The sequence below is a fragment of the Phocoena sinus genome, chromosome 1, assembly GCF_008692025.1.
Source record: "Phocoena sinus isolate mPhoSin1 chromosome 1, mPhoSin1.pri, whole genome shotgun sequence".
Lineage (NCBI taxonomy): Eukaryota > Metazoa > Chordata > Mammalia > Artiodactyla > Phocoenidae > Phocoena > Phocoena sinus.
Window position 1 is genome coordinate 101,558,950 of NC_045763.1, and position 17,352 is coordinate 101,576,301.

The following is a 17,352-nucleotide window of genomic DNA, read 5'->3' on the forward strand; positions in this document are numbered from 1 at the left end:
ATTGAAAAAAACAAAGGAAACTACAGGAAAAACAGAATTTTAAAAAAAATCAGCATGATCCAAATATGAACCAAGCTAAAAAGTGGCACGATTTTCAGTATCTAGGTGAAATACAGAAAAGAAAGATCCTTTTGTATATTATTCCTTTGAGTGATAACAAACCATTGGAACCTTAGAATATGAATATTAGCCTACTAGATGGATCTGCAATAAACTTACCTACCCATAATATTTTAAATGCCATCTGTTGGCTTTCAAATATTAGAATACATCTATTGACAAAGCATATAAAGCCTAATTATGGTTTTAAAGCAGAATATGAATTAGCCTCAACAATGTATAAGCACAGCTGACAAAATGTAGAAGGGAGAGGAAGAGGATAAAGTAAGGCTCATTTAACTATTTGGAGAACCCATAAAGGGAATAAATCCCTATCTATTATACCAAGAAACTGACAAATTTCCTGTCAAACCCTTAAAACAAAACAAAAAAAGGCATTAATAACAGAAATTGTTTTTGCCTCTGGTAAAAAGGTATTTGCTTCTGGAGAGAAAGGTGGCCAGGATTTTTCATTATAAACCCTACTATACTGTTTGATGTTTTAAAACCCTGTGCATATATTTCTTTAACTCTAGAGTTCATAAATTTAAAGATCATCTTCATTAGCAGTGCCCTGGATAACTAGACAGCTTCTCACATTAACTCCATCATTTTCAGCAACAGGGCATTCTCATTAACGCAAAAAGATGACATTACTTTTTAAGTTTTGATGTATTCACTCTAATTCGAAGTGCTTGAATGCCCCTCTTAAGAACATTTAATCCCAACAGAAATAAAATTTGATAGCACCTCAGATTAGTTGAGAAATAATAAATTATTAAACAAATGATGTTGCTACAACCACCTAATTACTTGGAAAGAATGTTAAACTAAATTTCTCCCTCTATACTGAAATCAATACCAGGTAGATAAAATATGTAAATACTGAAATCACAGATGTACTAGGAGAAAATGTAGGTATTTTATAACACTAAATGAGAGAAGGCCTTTCTAAGTTTGCCACTAAAAAAGAAACCTCAGAGGAAAAGACAGATCTGACAACACATAAATAAAACTCTGTGAGTAAAGAAAAAAGAAACTGAAAAAAATTATGAGTAAAGAAAAAACATAAGCTAAAAGAAAAAAATGAGAAAAACCTGTAACGTAAGAAAAACAAGTTAATAGTTACAATACATAGGGATTTTTACAAACAAAAAACATCCCAATAGAAATATGAGTAAAGAAAATTAAGAGGGAATCACAAAAGAAGAAATACAAATGCCTCAAAGAAAAACAAATTAGAATAACACATTTTTGTCCAATCAGATCAACAAAGTTAAAGAGAATGTTAGTGGAGAGTATGGGGGAAAGGGTACTATTTTATTATATGGGTGGGAATATAAATTGGTACATTTCTGTAAGTCAATTAGAAATGTATATATACTTTAAGCCTTTAGTAATTTCCACTAAGAAATAAACATGCACATGGCACAAAGATATTATCTACCTACCTACCTATCAACCAACCACCCAGCCAGCCACAATCAATGATGTGCCATACATGTTTAACAATTGGCTTTAGCGGAGGAGATGGCTCATTTGTAGCTGATATGCTGATTTGTGTGGTATAAATACTCACAACATGGCCAGTTTCAAGTTACTAATGTGACCTCACTCACTGTGGAATTGCGAGGCTAATAATGCCCTGTAAGCTGGTACAAACTGGCTCCAGCATACCACTGTCATGTCTGTCAAAACACCATTTATATTGAAAAAAATGCAAACAATTTACACTAATAAAGAATTGGTTAGGGCTTCCCTGGTGGCGCAGTGGTTAAGAATCCGCCTGCCAACGCAGGGGACACAGGTTTGAGCCCTGGTCCAGGAAGATCCCACATGTCACAGAGCAACTAAGCCCTGCGCCACAACTACTGAGCCCGCGCTCTAGAGCCCACGCACCACAACTACTGAAGCCTGCATGCCTAGAGCCCATGCTCTGCAACGAGGAGCCACCACAATGAGAAGCCCATGCACCGCAAAGAAGAGTAGCCCCCGCTCGCTGCAACTAGAGAAAGCCCACATGCAGCAATGAAGACCCAAAACAGCCAAAAATAAATAAATAAATAAATTTATTTAAAAAAAATTAAGAATTGGTTAAATAAATCTTGATACAACCATACAGTCAAAACTATATAGTCATTTAGAAATGATATGGTTGCATCTTAAATGATGATTGGCTGCATCTTAATAACATGTAAACCTAAGGGGGGGAAAAAAACAAGTTTTAAAGTAAACATCATGTAAAGAATGAGTTAATCCGTGTAAAAGGAAAATTTATGAGATATATATGGACCAAAATTTGAAAGGTTAATGTGCCTAAATGGGTGGGATTATAGATATTTTTTGCCTTTTTACTTTTTTCTATTATCATTTTTTTTAAGTTAATAATAATCAGGAAACAAACAATGGTCATTTCCTTTTGGGAAGGATTATAGAATAAAAAATGTATGCAATACTTCAGAATATCAACACTCATCATCATGATGTACAAAAACTGCTATGGTCTAGCAACGTACAGAAGTTTTGGTTTACTGCCATGTTCTACCATGCCACCACCTTGCATTCATAAATAGTTTTTACAAAGTATTTTCATGATTATCTCAAGTACCTAAGGTTATTCCATACTTAGCTCTAAAGGTTATTCCATACTTAGCTCTAGTATTTATTCTCCTGAGCTTTAAGGTAAGGTCTAGCCTAGTCCATTAAAACTCACTCTTGGGTACTTATTGTGAGTTGCTATTTTTTGAGTTGCTAATTTTCAGTCCCATTAAATGAGATTTTTTTCATAGTCCTAGAATAAGTTAATCTACATTTGTTTTAAACAAAATAAATTTGTCTGAAACAATGTTAGGCCAATATGAATTGCTGTTAAGAGAATACATCATTGGTTTCATTCAGTAAATACTGATCACTTGCTATGTTAATGAAGACAGAGAAGAATTAGACTGTCCTCAAAAAGGTTAAAATGTATAGTAAAAACCAAAAACATGTAAACTGATCATTAATGAACAGAATGATGTGTGAGCACAGAGAAGAGAATGACTAAGTCTAAGGGAACAAAGAAAAGCTTCACAAAGGAAGTGACATCCAAGTTCTGAAAATTCGTTAAGAGTTTGCCAGGTAGAGAGGAAGATGGAGGAGGGGATGCCATTCCAAGTAAAAAGAGCAGTGCAAAAGCACAGAGTTGTGAAAGACCATGGTTTGGAAACTGAATTCAGCATGACTGGAGCAGACTAAAAGCAGATACACCTAGAAGAGATACTGTCAGGGCCAGATTAGAAAAGACCCTTGTAATCCACACAAAGGAGTTTAGACCTTTATCTTACAGGCAGTTAGGACCCAGGTTTTAAGAAAAGAAGTGAAAATTAAATTTGTTTTTTTGGAAGGATGCCTCACTCTGGTAACTGTGTAATGAGTTCACTGGACTAAGGAACTGACGGCTAGAAGATTTACTTAAGATAGCTCTTCAAATAATTTAGAAAAATGGTTTTGAAACTGTGCTCAAGTCTCAATCATCTCTATAAGCAACCAACTAAAAAAAAGTGCTTCTGTTTATTTGAGAAAAATAAATGTTTACCGTCGTCTTTTGAAGGGTGACTTTGGCATATCTGCTGTAGGGATCATCTGCTCTCCTGGCCTTACCCACATGATAGGCCCATCATCACTCTGGGACCTACACTGGAGTCGAAGGCTAGAAAGTGTACCCCAGGGCAAAGTCATCTGGAAGTCAGAAGAATAAGTCACGTTAAAAAAAAATTTTTAGACTATTTACAAGTTAAAACCCTCACACCCAAAAGACAGCTCTAAGGAGGTTATTTTGTGTGTGTGTATGAAGAAAAAAATGTATTAGACAGTAATTTATATGTAAAAAAGAATAATTGAAGTTAAATATTTTATACCAATAAGTTTCTAAACATTTCTACTCAAAACATTGGATAAAAAAATTTTAATAGATAAGATTAGCTTAAAACTTTTTAATGGAAAGTGTCCATTTAAGTAATGATCAGAACTTTAATAACCTGAAAAACACTCACTTTCAGAAATGGTGATTCTTCTAACATATCAAGGAACTCTGGGAAATAATCACCAACTTCTTCATCTACTGCTCCAACAAGACTTATCTGCCGCATAGGACCTGCTCGGTAGGTGCCACAGCAGTATGTCCTGTTGACCTGAGATAAAATGAAAGAGGGAGGAGAAAGGACTGAAGTACACTATAACATAAGAATCAGGATAGGGTATTATTTCCAATGTTGCTATTTCTTCTACATACTAAGAATTCAACAGTCAGTACCTTGGATAAAGTCAATAGTTACAGAAAGGCACCCTAGCACACTGACAAATACATTGATATATGAACCATAAACAGAAATTTCAAGGTGAAAGTTAGTCCATGGTCCAACGTCTCAAGGAAATACTGAAAACATTAAGATAAACTTCTCTGAGAATGATGATTTTTGAACTTTGTAAACACTTTCAAGTGATCTTTATAAGGAAAAAAAATCAGTAAATAAACAGTTAAACTGACAGGGCAGGGAAAAAAAATAGACTATTGTCAAATTAATCTTCCATATTCATTTTGTACTCCCTAGCTTGAAAGCCTTCACATCAGGCCAGATACCAGGTTCACTGTTATTAAATCCAATCTCCCAGTACTTCCATATAAGATCCTCCACCCTAGGCAGGCTGATATTTTTCTCTAACCAACTTACGCCATACTTGTATCTATCTGTAGTGATTTTTCTCTTGAATCTGCCCTTCTTGGAATGTCCTCTTTTCTGTCAACCTAAATCAACTTTCAAAGATGAGTTCAAGATTTTTCTTCTGAAAGCCTTCCTGATCTCCCTTGATAATCTAATGTTACCTGCAAGCATAGACGTTTTCTCTGTACCAACTCTAGTAAACTTAGGGCATATTCTATACAAATTTGCAGCCCAGGGAATCTTAACTTTCAAACAGAATCTACCAAGTGATTCAATACAAGCTGATATTATTATTCTAGTCATTTTCATGTATGTTCTTAATATTCCTACTCCAATTCAGAATGAATGTTTCTCAAATGTAGAGACAGATCCTGTGCATACAGATGACTAGACTAAAAATGCTGGATTCTAACCAGGATTTCCACCTTGGATCAGTAACCTAGCATTTTCTACCTCAGGTAAGATGCAGATTAGGTTGAAAAGCCTAACATACAATTATACATTTAAATGATGGGTTTCTATTGAAGAGTCAAAAAAAAATGTTTTTTTAAGAATCACTTCTTATTGTTTCAAATACCACCTCTTTTGCCTCAATAGAAAGCATAAATGACCATCTAGTATTTCTTACACAGTTCTTTAGTGCTAGTTTTTTAGCAGCATTTTCAGAATCATCCCACTGTTTTTTTTTCATAGACAATTTAATGTCATCCCACACACACACTCACACCAAAAAAAGGTCTGAGATCTTGTTATCAAATAGCAGAGATTTCTTAATTCCTTACAAATCTTTCCCCCAAAATCTCTTTAGGTGATCCTTAAACAGCAACCGCCCAGGCCAGAATTACCTTGCACATATTTGTATGAATTACCTTCCATTTGCTTGTATGATCATCATGCTGTTAAAAGCCAGGGGAGGCAGTCTGGGAAAGAGGATGATTATGGGATATAGAGATAAGGAAGCTTTTCTAAGTAAGCATTATTCTAACCTTTCTAAGCCAAGCACCCTAAAACAACTAAAGCAGAATTTAACTTTAGTACAAGTTCTAGGAATAGTATGCTTTCAGGGCTAATAAAAGAAATACCAGTCTCCTCCAAATACCTCCCCCCAACTATTCCCAATTATCAGAAATTCCTTCCAACAAAGGCTTTCAAGCTATGTGGTAAATGTCCTAAAGATGTGTCACAATTTAAATCTCACATAACTTAAGAGACCAATCTTTAAGAAGTACACTGCCATGTGGTAGTTTTCACCAACTTATGTGGCCTACTAGCTTTGAGACTATACAACTCTTAATGCATTATTAATTTGAAGAAATTCACATTACTTTAAATTCTGCACACAAAGTGAGACTGAATAAACATTTTTATACAGTACTCCGAGATTACCTAATTTAAGTACCACTAAATTCAATAGCACTGAACTCGAAGACACGTAAAAATGCAAACACCTAGGATAATTAATATGTGACATGAATAAACATAAAGCATCCTTTCCTATTTGGAAAGAGAAAGTAAACCTGAAGAGGAGAAACTGCTGAATTTATGTCTGCTGAGTCTAAAAATAATCAGCCATTCAATTGTGGCCAAAAAACAGGTAATAGTAGTAAAGCTGATTAACAACAGTATCTATCACTTGTATAAAATAATTTAACAAATGTTAATGTTTGTGATATATTTAAAAAACTAACAGCACAACTTAGAAGATGGACAACATTTATGGCCAGAAATTCAACATGTACCAACAGTGTGACACTAATGCCAAACAAGCAAATTACTAACTATCCCCAGTATCTATTCTAACCCCCCCCCCTTTTTTTTAAGTAACAGAACTTCTTGGGCATATAGCTGCTTGGCAACTAAGTGTGGTCTATGACTAAGTTCTGGCCAATGAGATGTTAGCACAAGTCACATATGCAATTTCTAGAGCATATGTAATTAAGTGGCTTGCTCTCCATTTCCTCTTTCTCTCTTCTGAGGGCCAAGTTCAACCATGCACATGACAACACCAAAGGAAATGGCAAAACTTAAAGACAGAAGGAAAGGAGAATCCAAGATGACATCATGGAACAGAGCTGCTTACCTCTGCACTTGTTACTTGAGAAAGAAACTTATTTTGTCCTAGCTACTGTATGTGTGATCTCTCTGTTACGGTGGTTTAGCCTATATCTTGTATACTTTGTACTAAAGGAGGCAATACTCCATATTGCACAGATGACATCTGGAGCATTATCTCCTGCTCTGGGCTAAAAAAAAAAGTCTATTACAAGAGCACACCCGAAAGAGAACAATCAAGATGATTAGTGACTTGGAAATCGTACAGATTGGAGGAAGAGTGATGAAATTAAAAATATTCCAAAAGTATTTGACTTGAAATGATTAAAGTGGGGACACAATAATCTTCAAATACTTGGAAGCTTATCACAGAAGAGTAGACTTATATAGCCTTAAATAAAGAACAAGAATTACAGGAAAGCCAGTATCATTCATTTAATAAAAGTTTACTGTATATTATATGCAGACACTGTCCTAAACACAGATACAGCAAACCAGACCCATCCTTGGCCCCTGGAAATTTACAGTCTAGTAGAGAGAGGCATATACTAAACAAATATTTAATTATAAACTGTGACAAGTCTTCAGGCACTTGTAGGACACTATAAAAGAGAACATGGGATGCTAATCTAGGGGATAAACTGTTCCTCAAAGTAACACTGAATTAAAATCTGTAGAACAAGTTTAACGGAAATAAAATCCCTTAAGCATCACCCTTTCCAGGGTCTAGAAAAAAGCTAGTGATGCTAAACACAGAAAACAAAAGAGAAAAACGAAGATGAGACTGGAGAAACAAGCTGTGGCTGGATTATGGAAAGCCTTGAAGACCACATTAAGAATTGGGGGAATCATTGAAGGATCTAAAGTAGTAAAAGGAAAGTTAATAGATTTGCCTGTGTGTTTTAGGGGGTGTGGGGGGCTTGGGGTTTGTTTTTGTTTTCTCAACGGGACACTGAAAGAGAAATGACTAATTAGGAGGTTTCTGTAATATTCCAAATAAGAAACAACCAACTAAGCTAATAACAGTGGAGTTGATTTTTTAAAGATTTGAAAAATAACCATAAGAAAATTGTAAGGACTTGGAGAAAGTTAGATATGATAGAGAAAAGAAAGGAGTGTCAAGGATGTCTTGCAGGTTCTGCCCTTTGCAACCACATAGAGAAAGCACTCTTCCTACTGGAGGAGAGGACCAAGTTTGGGTGGGGAGGTGGTATCTTCAGTTTGGGACATAATGAGCTTGCAGCGTGTAGTAGGCGAAATAATGGCTCCCAAAGATATCCAGGTCTTAATCCCTAGAACCTGTGACTGTTATCTTATATGGCAAAAGGACTTTTCAGCTGTGAATAAATTAAGAATTTGGAGATGGCAAGATATCCTGGGTTATCCAGGTGAGCCCAAGCGTAATCACAGTTGTCATAAGGGAGCAGAGGGAGATTTCACCACAGAGAGAAGGTGACTTGGTGATAGAAGCTGAGACTCTATTGATGCACTTTGAAGATGGAGGGAGGGAACACAAGCCAGGAAATAAAGATGGCCACTAGAAGTGGTGGGGGGGGGGGGCACAAACAAACAAAAACCCCACAAAACAAAAAAACAAGCAAACAAACAAAAAGATTCTCCTTCAGAGCCTTCAGAACTGTAAGAGACTAAATTTTTGTTGTCTTAAGGTACTATGTTTGTGGTAATTTGCTGAAATCAGAAGAGATGGGTACTGAGGTTACAAATCCTAGTCATTGTCAGTAATCGGAACTTTAGTCTTAAGAGAGACCTGACTAGAGAAAATATGAAGTCCAAAGAACAGGGGTCTTGGAAATCTCCAAATTAAAAAAAAAAAAAGGGAAAGAAAAGTTGACAAAAAACAATGTAAAGGAGTTGTTAAGTGGTCAGAGAGGTTGGAAGAAAACCAAGAGAGCACAGTATCATGAAAGTCAAAGTAAGAAAATACCTCAGGAGGAATTTGGTCAAAATGCTGCTGAGACTTCTACTACGATGCAGATATAAAATGCCCACTGGTGACCTTAGCAAGAGATGTTTCAGAGAAATTATGAGGGCAGAAACCAAACTGATGTGGAGATATGAGGAAATGGAGACAGCAAGTGTAGATAATTCTTTCAAGAAGTTTGGCTGTGAAAGTAAGAAGAGTTTGTAGTTAGAAGGGGAAATAGGATCAAGGGAGAATTAAGATGGAAAGACTGAGCAACCCTCCATAGGTTGTATAAGCTTTCACCAGCAATATAAGAAAGTATGTATTGCCCCATAACCCCATTAACAGGATGTTATAAAATTTTTGGAGTTTAACAAATAAGTAAAAACTGTCATCTTAGTAGTTTTAATTTCATTTTCTTAGGAATGAAGTTGTATGTCTTTTCAGATAAGAGGATTAAAGGGCCATTTGTATTTCTTTTTCTGTGAAATGTCCATTTACAATGCTTGCTTATTTTTATACTGTGTTGCTAGTATTTCTCTTATCTATTTCTAGAGCTCTTTACAGTTTAGGAAGGTTAATTATCTGTTGGTGATATGAATTTATCTTTTGACCTTGTTTACAGTGATTTTTGTTTCTGTTTTGGTCATAGTTAGAAAGACCTTTGCCACTTAAAAGTTGTAAAAGAATTCCTTCATGTTTTCTTACATTTATGTCTCCATTTTCTACATTTAAATCTTTGATCCCATTTGGAATTTACTGCGGTATACAGTGATATGAATACTAAGATAAATTCTAGATATCCTGATGTCCCAACACTACCTTCTCTTGCCACCAATGATTTGAGATGCTATCATTTTTATATATCACATGCCTATATGTATTTGGGTCTCTTTCTGGACTTTTCTGCTTCACTGAACAATGTTCATAAATAAGTATACACTTATTTAATAATTAAATCTTTAGAATGTATTGGTATCTGATAGGGCACTCCTCCATAATTGCTTTTCTTTTTCAAAGTTTTCCTGGCTGTTCTTGTCTGTTTATTTTTTCATACAAACTTCCAAGTCAGGTGACTGTCCCAGAACAACTATTGGTATTTTTATTGGGGTTATGTTCAATTTATAATTTAGGGGAAATCGTCATTTTGATGTTCGTTCTTCTTAGTCCAAGAATGTGCTATATCTTTCCATTTATGTCTTCTCTTGTGTGATGTTTTAATGCTAACACAAAGAGTTTGGTAAAGGTGAAGAAGACTGCTAGTTAAACAAGGCAGACGGAACATATGATTTATTTATATTCCTTATCAAAACCCCACTCAAGTGAGAGTAAAATAGAAAGCCTATAAATTCCAGAAGCTCAAACAGAACAGAAGCAAAAATGATAGATACAAGCTATCAAAACATTTTTTGAAGGTTAAAAAAACGTACAGGGGAATTAGCAGATGGAGAACTTTGAACACTGAGTACCTGTATAGAAGATACCCAAAAAGTAAGTTCGTGCTACAAAATCATGGAAAGGCTAAGTATCACAGAAGGTGGGTAACCAGGCATAGAACTAAAACAAAGGAGATGGGTCTGAAATCTGTTTAAGAGTCAGTCAGACCCCTCCACTTACTTACCTTCCACCTCCCCCTCCTATACTCTTTCTTATCCTACCTATTTTGTGGAGAAAGTTAACCAGAAGACTATAGAAACAAAAATACCAGGCACAAGTATGGAAGAGACCCAGTATACTGAAAAGAGGGAATTAAAATGCCACATATTTTAACGATGAAATCACCTACCTACTTTCATAGTTCACCTCCAAGAATTCTAGCAGACAAGGATATAAGCTACTCTGCTCCTCTGGCAAAAATGTGGTGGACTCTCAGCTGTAAAAATTAAAAGCCCCGAAGAAAAGACCTCTAAATGCTGATACTGGGAGCTTTTCTACAATGATATGGCCAGATTCCCTACCCAGTCATCAAATGATAAGTCCTATTATAAGTCCTACAGAGTTTCTAATCAGTTTTGTACTGACTCATGTTTAAATATAAACAGATCACCAGATGTTTGAAGAAAATAACTAACATAAACAGAAGATTAAGACAAGCAAAAACGAACTTGATGAAACAGAGACACCTTAGAGCATAAAAGAAAATTTCAAAACAAGAATAATTAATATCATCAGAGAGATGAAAGAAGACATTGCATCCATGAAATAAAAACAGGAAAGTTTTTTTTTAATGAAAAAAACAAAAAATAAGAACAAGCTCTTAAATTCAAAGTATTACAGCTGAAATAAATCAACAGGAGAAAAAGAAGATAGTAAAATCTCCCCAGAAAGTAGAATAAAAAGACAAAGAAAAATAAAAGGAACGATAAGAAAATTAAAGGTTTAGCCAGGAGGCCTAACACCCAACTCAAAAGTTTTAGAAAAAGAAGACAGGAAAACTGAGGTAAGGAAATTAACAAAGAAATAACAGAAAATTTACCCAAATGGAAGGATATGCATTCCCACATTGAAAAAACCTAAACGTTCAACAGAGTGAATAAAAAAAAGACTCATTCCAATGAGATTTGAGAAAATCACAGAGGTTGCAGGTAGCTTTCAACTACACTGGTGATGCTTTATGCCTTGGGCCAGGTGGCAAGAACACAGGTGTTTGTTATTATTCTTTACCCCTCTTTATATGTCTGAAATATTTCATAAATTAAAAGTCAAAAAACAACAAAAAAAAAGACCCATTTAAAGACACATTATTCTCAGTGTTTTGAAATTTTATAGGAAAGAGATTTTGAAACTTCCAGAGAGAAAAAAACAGGACAACTTGACATTGGATTTCTCAGTAGCAGCACTAGAAGCTTAAATAAAGACAGTGGAGTAACACCTGTTATCTGCAGAAAAATGACCTCCAACCTAGAATTCCACACCTATCTGAATGACCAATCAAATGTAACGGTAGAAGAAAGTCTTTTCAGACATGTGAGGTCTCATCTGAGTCACTGAAATGAGGCAACAGAATAGTCATGGAATCCCAGAAGAGGAGAAAAAGGCAAACAGAAATCCCAGGATATACATGTATAGGATACGTGGGATATATACAAGATATACCAATACATCTCAGGATAGACCTCTAAATATATTCTTACTTCAACGCAGTAATATTACAAAACTGTAAACATGTTAAATGTCCAAATACAGGAGAATAAAGTGATATAGTCAAACAACAAAAAAAATATAGTGGTTAAAATGAATGAACTAACTAGAATTACATGTATCAACATAATTCTCAAAAGCAATGTTGAACCAAAGCAATCTGTAGAATGATACATGCAGTATACTATTTATAAAGTGTTAAATCACACAAAATTGTTATATACAGTTTATACATTCATACATGCATAGCAAACTATTAGAAGATATATAGAAATGATAAACCTCATATTCAGAATAAAGACTGACTTCTGGGGAGAAAAAAACCATTCTTTTAATAAAAATAAAGGAAACATATAAAGCAGGAATTCACTAAAAATCATGTGCAATTTTCTTTGTATGGGAATGTAAGGGGTAAAAATGGGATGGGGGTGAGTTAAGGTCCTAAGCAAATGGGTATAGAGTTTCTGTTTGGGATGATGAAAAAGTCCTAGAAATGGATAGTCGTGATGGTTGCACAACACTGCAAAAGTATTTAATGCCCGTGAATACTTTAAAATAGTTAAATAGTAAATTTCATGCTATGTATACTTTGTGACAATTTTTTTAAAATCCTAAACAAGGTGAGGGATAGAATCCAGAACACAGGCAGAAGGATTAACTTCTGAGGAGGAAGTGAGATAGCTTCTCTATCATTAACAGGAGGGAATGCAGAAAAGATGTATACAGACAAAAATTCTAAACAATCATCATGAAGAAAAGGCAAGCAAGTTGACCAAAGAAAAGAAGTTGCCTACACAATGTTGAGGGCCCACTGGAGGCCTTATGAAATGTTATGAAGAGACAAGCTCCTGAATAAATATCAATCGGAAACTGATTTTCAAAAACATTTGCACTAGGTAGAAGTTAGACAAGATTATCTCCAAAAGCCCTTGGTTTATGATTCTATGAAATTCTAAGAGGATTGTATCTACTGGTCAAATGAACGGAATGTGAGTATTGGTAGATGGCATACAGCTTAAAACAGTGTTTCTTAAACTTGCCTGATCATAGGAATTGAATCACTTGAGGTATTTATCTCAGGTGTCACTCCAGACTTAATGAATCAAAATTTCCAGGAATGGAACCTGAGATTCTAAATATGTGTTTGGAACTAGCAACCCCAGATTATTCTTAGGATCTGGCATATTTGAGAAACTCTGGCCTGGAAATGGCACTGAAAGCAAAGAACAAATTGAGTTCTACCACTTCCCAAAGAATGCGTTGGGGGCACAGTGGAGGAAGAAGTAAGTGTAATGAGGATTGGAGGGAGGTAAGTAGAGAGCAAAAAACAAAAAAAGTAAGGCTGCTGTGGAAGCAAGAGACATAATGCCAAACAGGGAAAACTCAATCTTGAGTAAAATCAAAAGGTACAGTGGGTAGGGGAGGACAATTTGTACATAGGGGGACAATGACTATAAGAAAATAATCATTAGCTTTGCATGTGTTAAATTTTTAAATTTATTTATAATATCTATAAAAGTTTAAAATTTGAATATATATATTGCTCTGTGTCCATACATATGTAGTCCTTTAGATTAGAAACTAAACTTTACAAAGTTATCCTATAACAATTGCTGAGTGTTAAATAAGCTCAGCTGTGCTCCCAATAATACACCTTTTAATAAGGATAGCCATAAATCAGTTAAGATAGCCACTCTGCTCACAATTGAAAAAACTTGGAATCAACCAACATGTCCTTTAGTAAGTGAATGGATAAATAAACTGTGGTACATCCAGACAATGAGATATTATTCAGCCCTAAAAAGAAATGAGCTATCAAGCCATGAAAAGACATGCAGGAACCTTAAATGTATATTACTAAGTGGAAGAAACCAATCTGCAAAGGCTACATATTATATGATTCCAACCATATGACATTCTTTTAGAGTTGAAACAATGGAGACACTAAAAACATCGGTGGTTGCCAAGGGTTGGGAGAAGGGGAGAAAGAGAAGAATTAGGCAGAGCACAGAGGATTTTTAGGGCAGTGAAAATACTCTTTATGTTAGTATAATGATGGACACATTATCACTATACGTTAGTCCAGACCCATAGATTGTACAATACCAAGAGTGAATTGTAATGTAAACTATGAACTTTGGGTGATTACGATGTGTCGGTGTAGGTTTAGCAATTGTAATGTATGTACCATTCTGGCAGGGGGTGTATGTTGATAGTGGGAGGAACTATGCATATGTGGGAGCAGGGAGTATATGGGAAATCTCCATACCTTCCTCTCAATTTTGCAGTGAACCAAAAACTGCTCTAGAAAACAAACAAACAAAACTTCTTTTTAAAAAAGAAAAACTTAGAAGAACACCAAGCTAGAAATACACAATACGGAAGAACCCTGGAGGAGGAGTGGCAGGTGGCGGGGGTGGGGGTGGGGGGTTAGTAATTATTGTGCAGGACTCATGTTTCAGGAAGAAGGCTTTTCGGGCTGATTGTTTAAAAAACAGAAAGGAAAAAGCTAGCCAGCAATCTTCCTAACCTTGTGACCTGTGAACAGAAAGACATTCCCACTTTAAAAATATAGCAGTGTGAGTCAAAATGAGTTTATTATAAGCTGTACTTAGAATGAGAAATAAAAACCCAGAACCTACCATTTTTATACTGCTTTATAAAGTCAGCTACCTAAAATATTTATTTTTCCTTTTATGTAACACACTGATGTGCAGCTCCTTAAGAGTTTCAAAGTTATTTACCAAGCTACAAAGCATCTACTAGTTCTACTCTCTTAATTAGTAGTAGCAGTACACTATAACATGTTAATTATGATACTCAAAGATGGGGAACACCTAATAAGCCCGTTTTAAGCCTTACCACAACACACAATGAAGAAATAACATTTGCTGATTTTCTCTGGAACAGCAGACATTACCATTTTATAGCAGTAACAGTAACAGTTGTAAGAACTTCAACTACCACCTGAAGTTAAGAGTATGAGCCTCGGTAAAAGACTTCAATATTATACATATGGAGACATTTTTTTTTTAAAAAAGCAGAACTTAAAATACGCACATCTGCTAGATAAAGAGAACAAAATCCTATTATGCTAGACATATTTGTAAAATCAATCCCCTCCCTCCCCTACCACATACCCTTCATCTCCATATACGACCTTCAATTACTTAAGATACTATAAGGTGAAATCAGTCTCAGATGGTGATACTTAAAACAACTCCCCATTTAACTTCACATATATTTTAGTGTTGTTTGTTGCTTCTATTTGCAATTCATGTATAGAATCTAACACTTATAGCCTTGCTGATTCTTGGACCAGCAACATCAACATCATCCAGGAGCTTGTTAGAAATGCAGACTCTAAAGCCCCAATCCAGACCTACAAAATCAAAATGTGCATTTTATAGGCACATTAAAATTTGCTAAACCCTCACCTACAGGATTAAACACCATCCAAAGGCAGAGGAAAAAACAATTCCTCTTTGAAGATCTGCCACTATTTAACCTTGGGAAAGGTCAACCAAAATGTGACCTTCCTCATCTATAAAACAAAGGCTTGGAAATGGCCCCCACCTACTCTAAAATCCTTTTAGTCCATAAAATCACCAGAAGAATATCTGAATTTTCAATCCGTTTATCAGCTGCCACAGGATTTTTATAAGAAGAGCTAAGGATTGCATATTTATTGCAGAACTATCACACTTCAAAGTTGAAAACCATTAAAAAAAGTTTTCAAGTAGCCAATAATTACAAGATATAACAGCTAAGCAAAAAAAAAAAAATTTCTAAGTGAACACTAATTTTTCTCTATTAACTGACCAAAAGATTCCACAAACACTTAAAACTTTTTGGTCAAAATTGTTATTAACCAATGACTATTTAAAACTTAATTAGACCTGAATAATCCTACAGAATTATAAAAATACTATACTGTATCAATACATATGTAGTCCTTTAGATTGGAAACAACTTTACAAAGTTATCCTGTATCAACTTCTGAGAGAGAAGAAATCAAATTTGAGGATCAGCTCGGTGCTTCAATTGCTATTTATCATGAACTTACCTCTTTTGGTGTTAAAACAATTGAGTTTTATAGAACAGTAAAAGAAAAAAAAACCACCTCTATGTGCATCCTAGCTTTGTTACTACAATAATTTAAAAATATAAAAGTAACAGAAGCTGTAATTTTTCTTGCACAAAACAAACTTACATTTTACTTCCTCCAGAAAGAACAGGTGAGTTCTCAAGTAGTACTTCTCAAACCTTAATATGCATATGAATCACCTGAGGAGCTTGTTAAAATGCAGATTCTGATTCAGAAGATCTGGGTAGGGGTCTGAGAGTCTGCATTTCTAGCAAGCTGCCTAGTGATACCAAATTTATTCATAGAGCAAGTAGCAAGCTTCTAAAAAAAAAAAGCATAATTTACAGTATTTAGATGGTCATTGTTTGCAAAGCACCAGTCTTGATAATGTGTCCAATTAAATTCCTAATTAAGCAACATAACACTTTTCTGTCCTCACTTGACCCGTAATACGGACATGATATTTAAGCCCTCCATCATTCTTAATATCTAGAAAACTTATCCGTAACCTTCCTTCTACCTCTCTTTCTTTTTGATCTTTTCCCATGCTCCTCATACATGTGGGTGCATCACAGAATTCCATTCATAGCTTCATCTCTTCCATTTCTAATGCTTTCCCTGGACCACCTACATGCCAATGGTCCAACTTCTGCATCTCCGGCCTAGATGTCTCCCAGTCTTAGATCCATTTACTCAACTACCTGATAGACATTTCTGTTAGTCTTCACAAGTACCTCAACATAAAATATCTCAAACTGAACTCATCAATACCTTATACTCCAACTTTTCAACCAACTTTTTCAACCCTGTATTGACTTTGTGACCAGCACCACCATCCACCCATTTTGTCCAAACCACATTTTTTTAAGACTCCATCCTTCTCCCTCATCAAGTGCAATTAATCCCATGTTCTAATTATTTCTCAAATTTCATGTCTTCCTCTCTAATGTCAATATCAATCTGGACATGGATCATTTCCGATCTAGTTACCACAGTAACTGGTTTAACCAGTCTTCTTGCTTCCAATCTCATTTTCCTCCTCAATTCCACCCTTCAGACTACTGTGTAATCTTTGCAAACATAACTTGATAGCTTTTCCCTATTAAAATTCACCAATGATTCCCCATTACCTTTGGGAAAAATAACTTTTTTTTAGCACATCATACAAAGCTCTTCACAATTCTGATTTTGTCTCTCTCTCCAGTGTTAACTCCCCTTAACAGTCAGCATGTACTCTTGCCATGTCAAGCTATTTGCAGCTCCTTGAAAGTGCCACATTCTCTAATGACTCCATGTGTTTGCATAGGCCATTATTTGCTTTGCTTAAAATGCACTTATTATGCTAA

General features: G+C 35.2%; 1 protein-coding gene across 2 annotated transcripts in view; it reads right to left on the reverse strand.

Moving 5' to 3' along the window:
* RSBN1 (round spermatid basic protein 1) overlaps positions 1 to 17,352 on the reverse strand; it is a 44,180-nt gene that overhangs the window by 9,793 nt on the left and 17,035 nt on the right. For both annotated transcript variants that reach the window (XM_032648736.1, XM_032648745.1), the window contains 2 exons: positions 4,134 to 4,271; positions 3,677 to 3,819 (listed from right to left, as the gene is read on the reverse strand). In XM_032648736.1, coding sequence (XP_032504627.1) covers positions 3,677 to 3,819; positions 4,134 to 4,271 — 281 coding nt within the window. The remainder of the gene's footprint in view (positions 1 to 3,676; positions 3,820 to 4,133; positions 4,272 to 17,352) is intronic.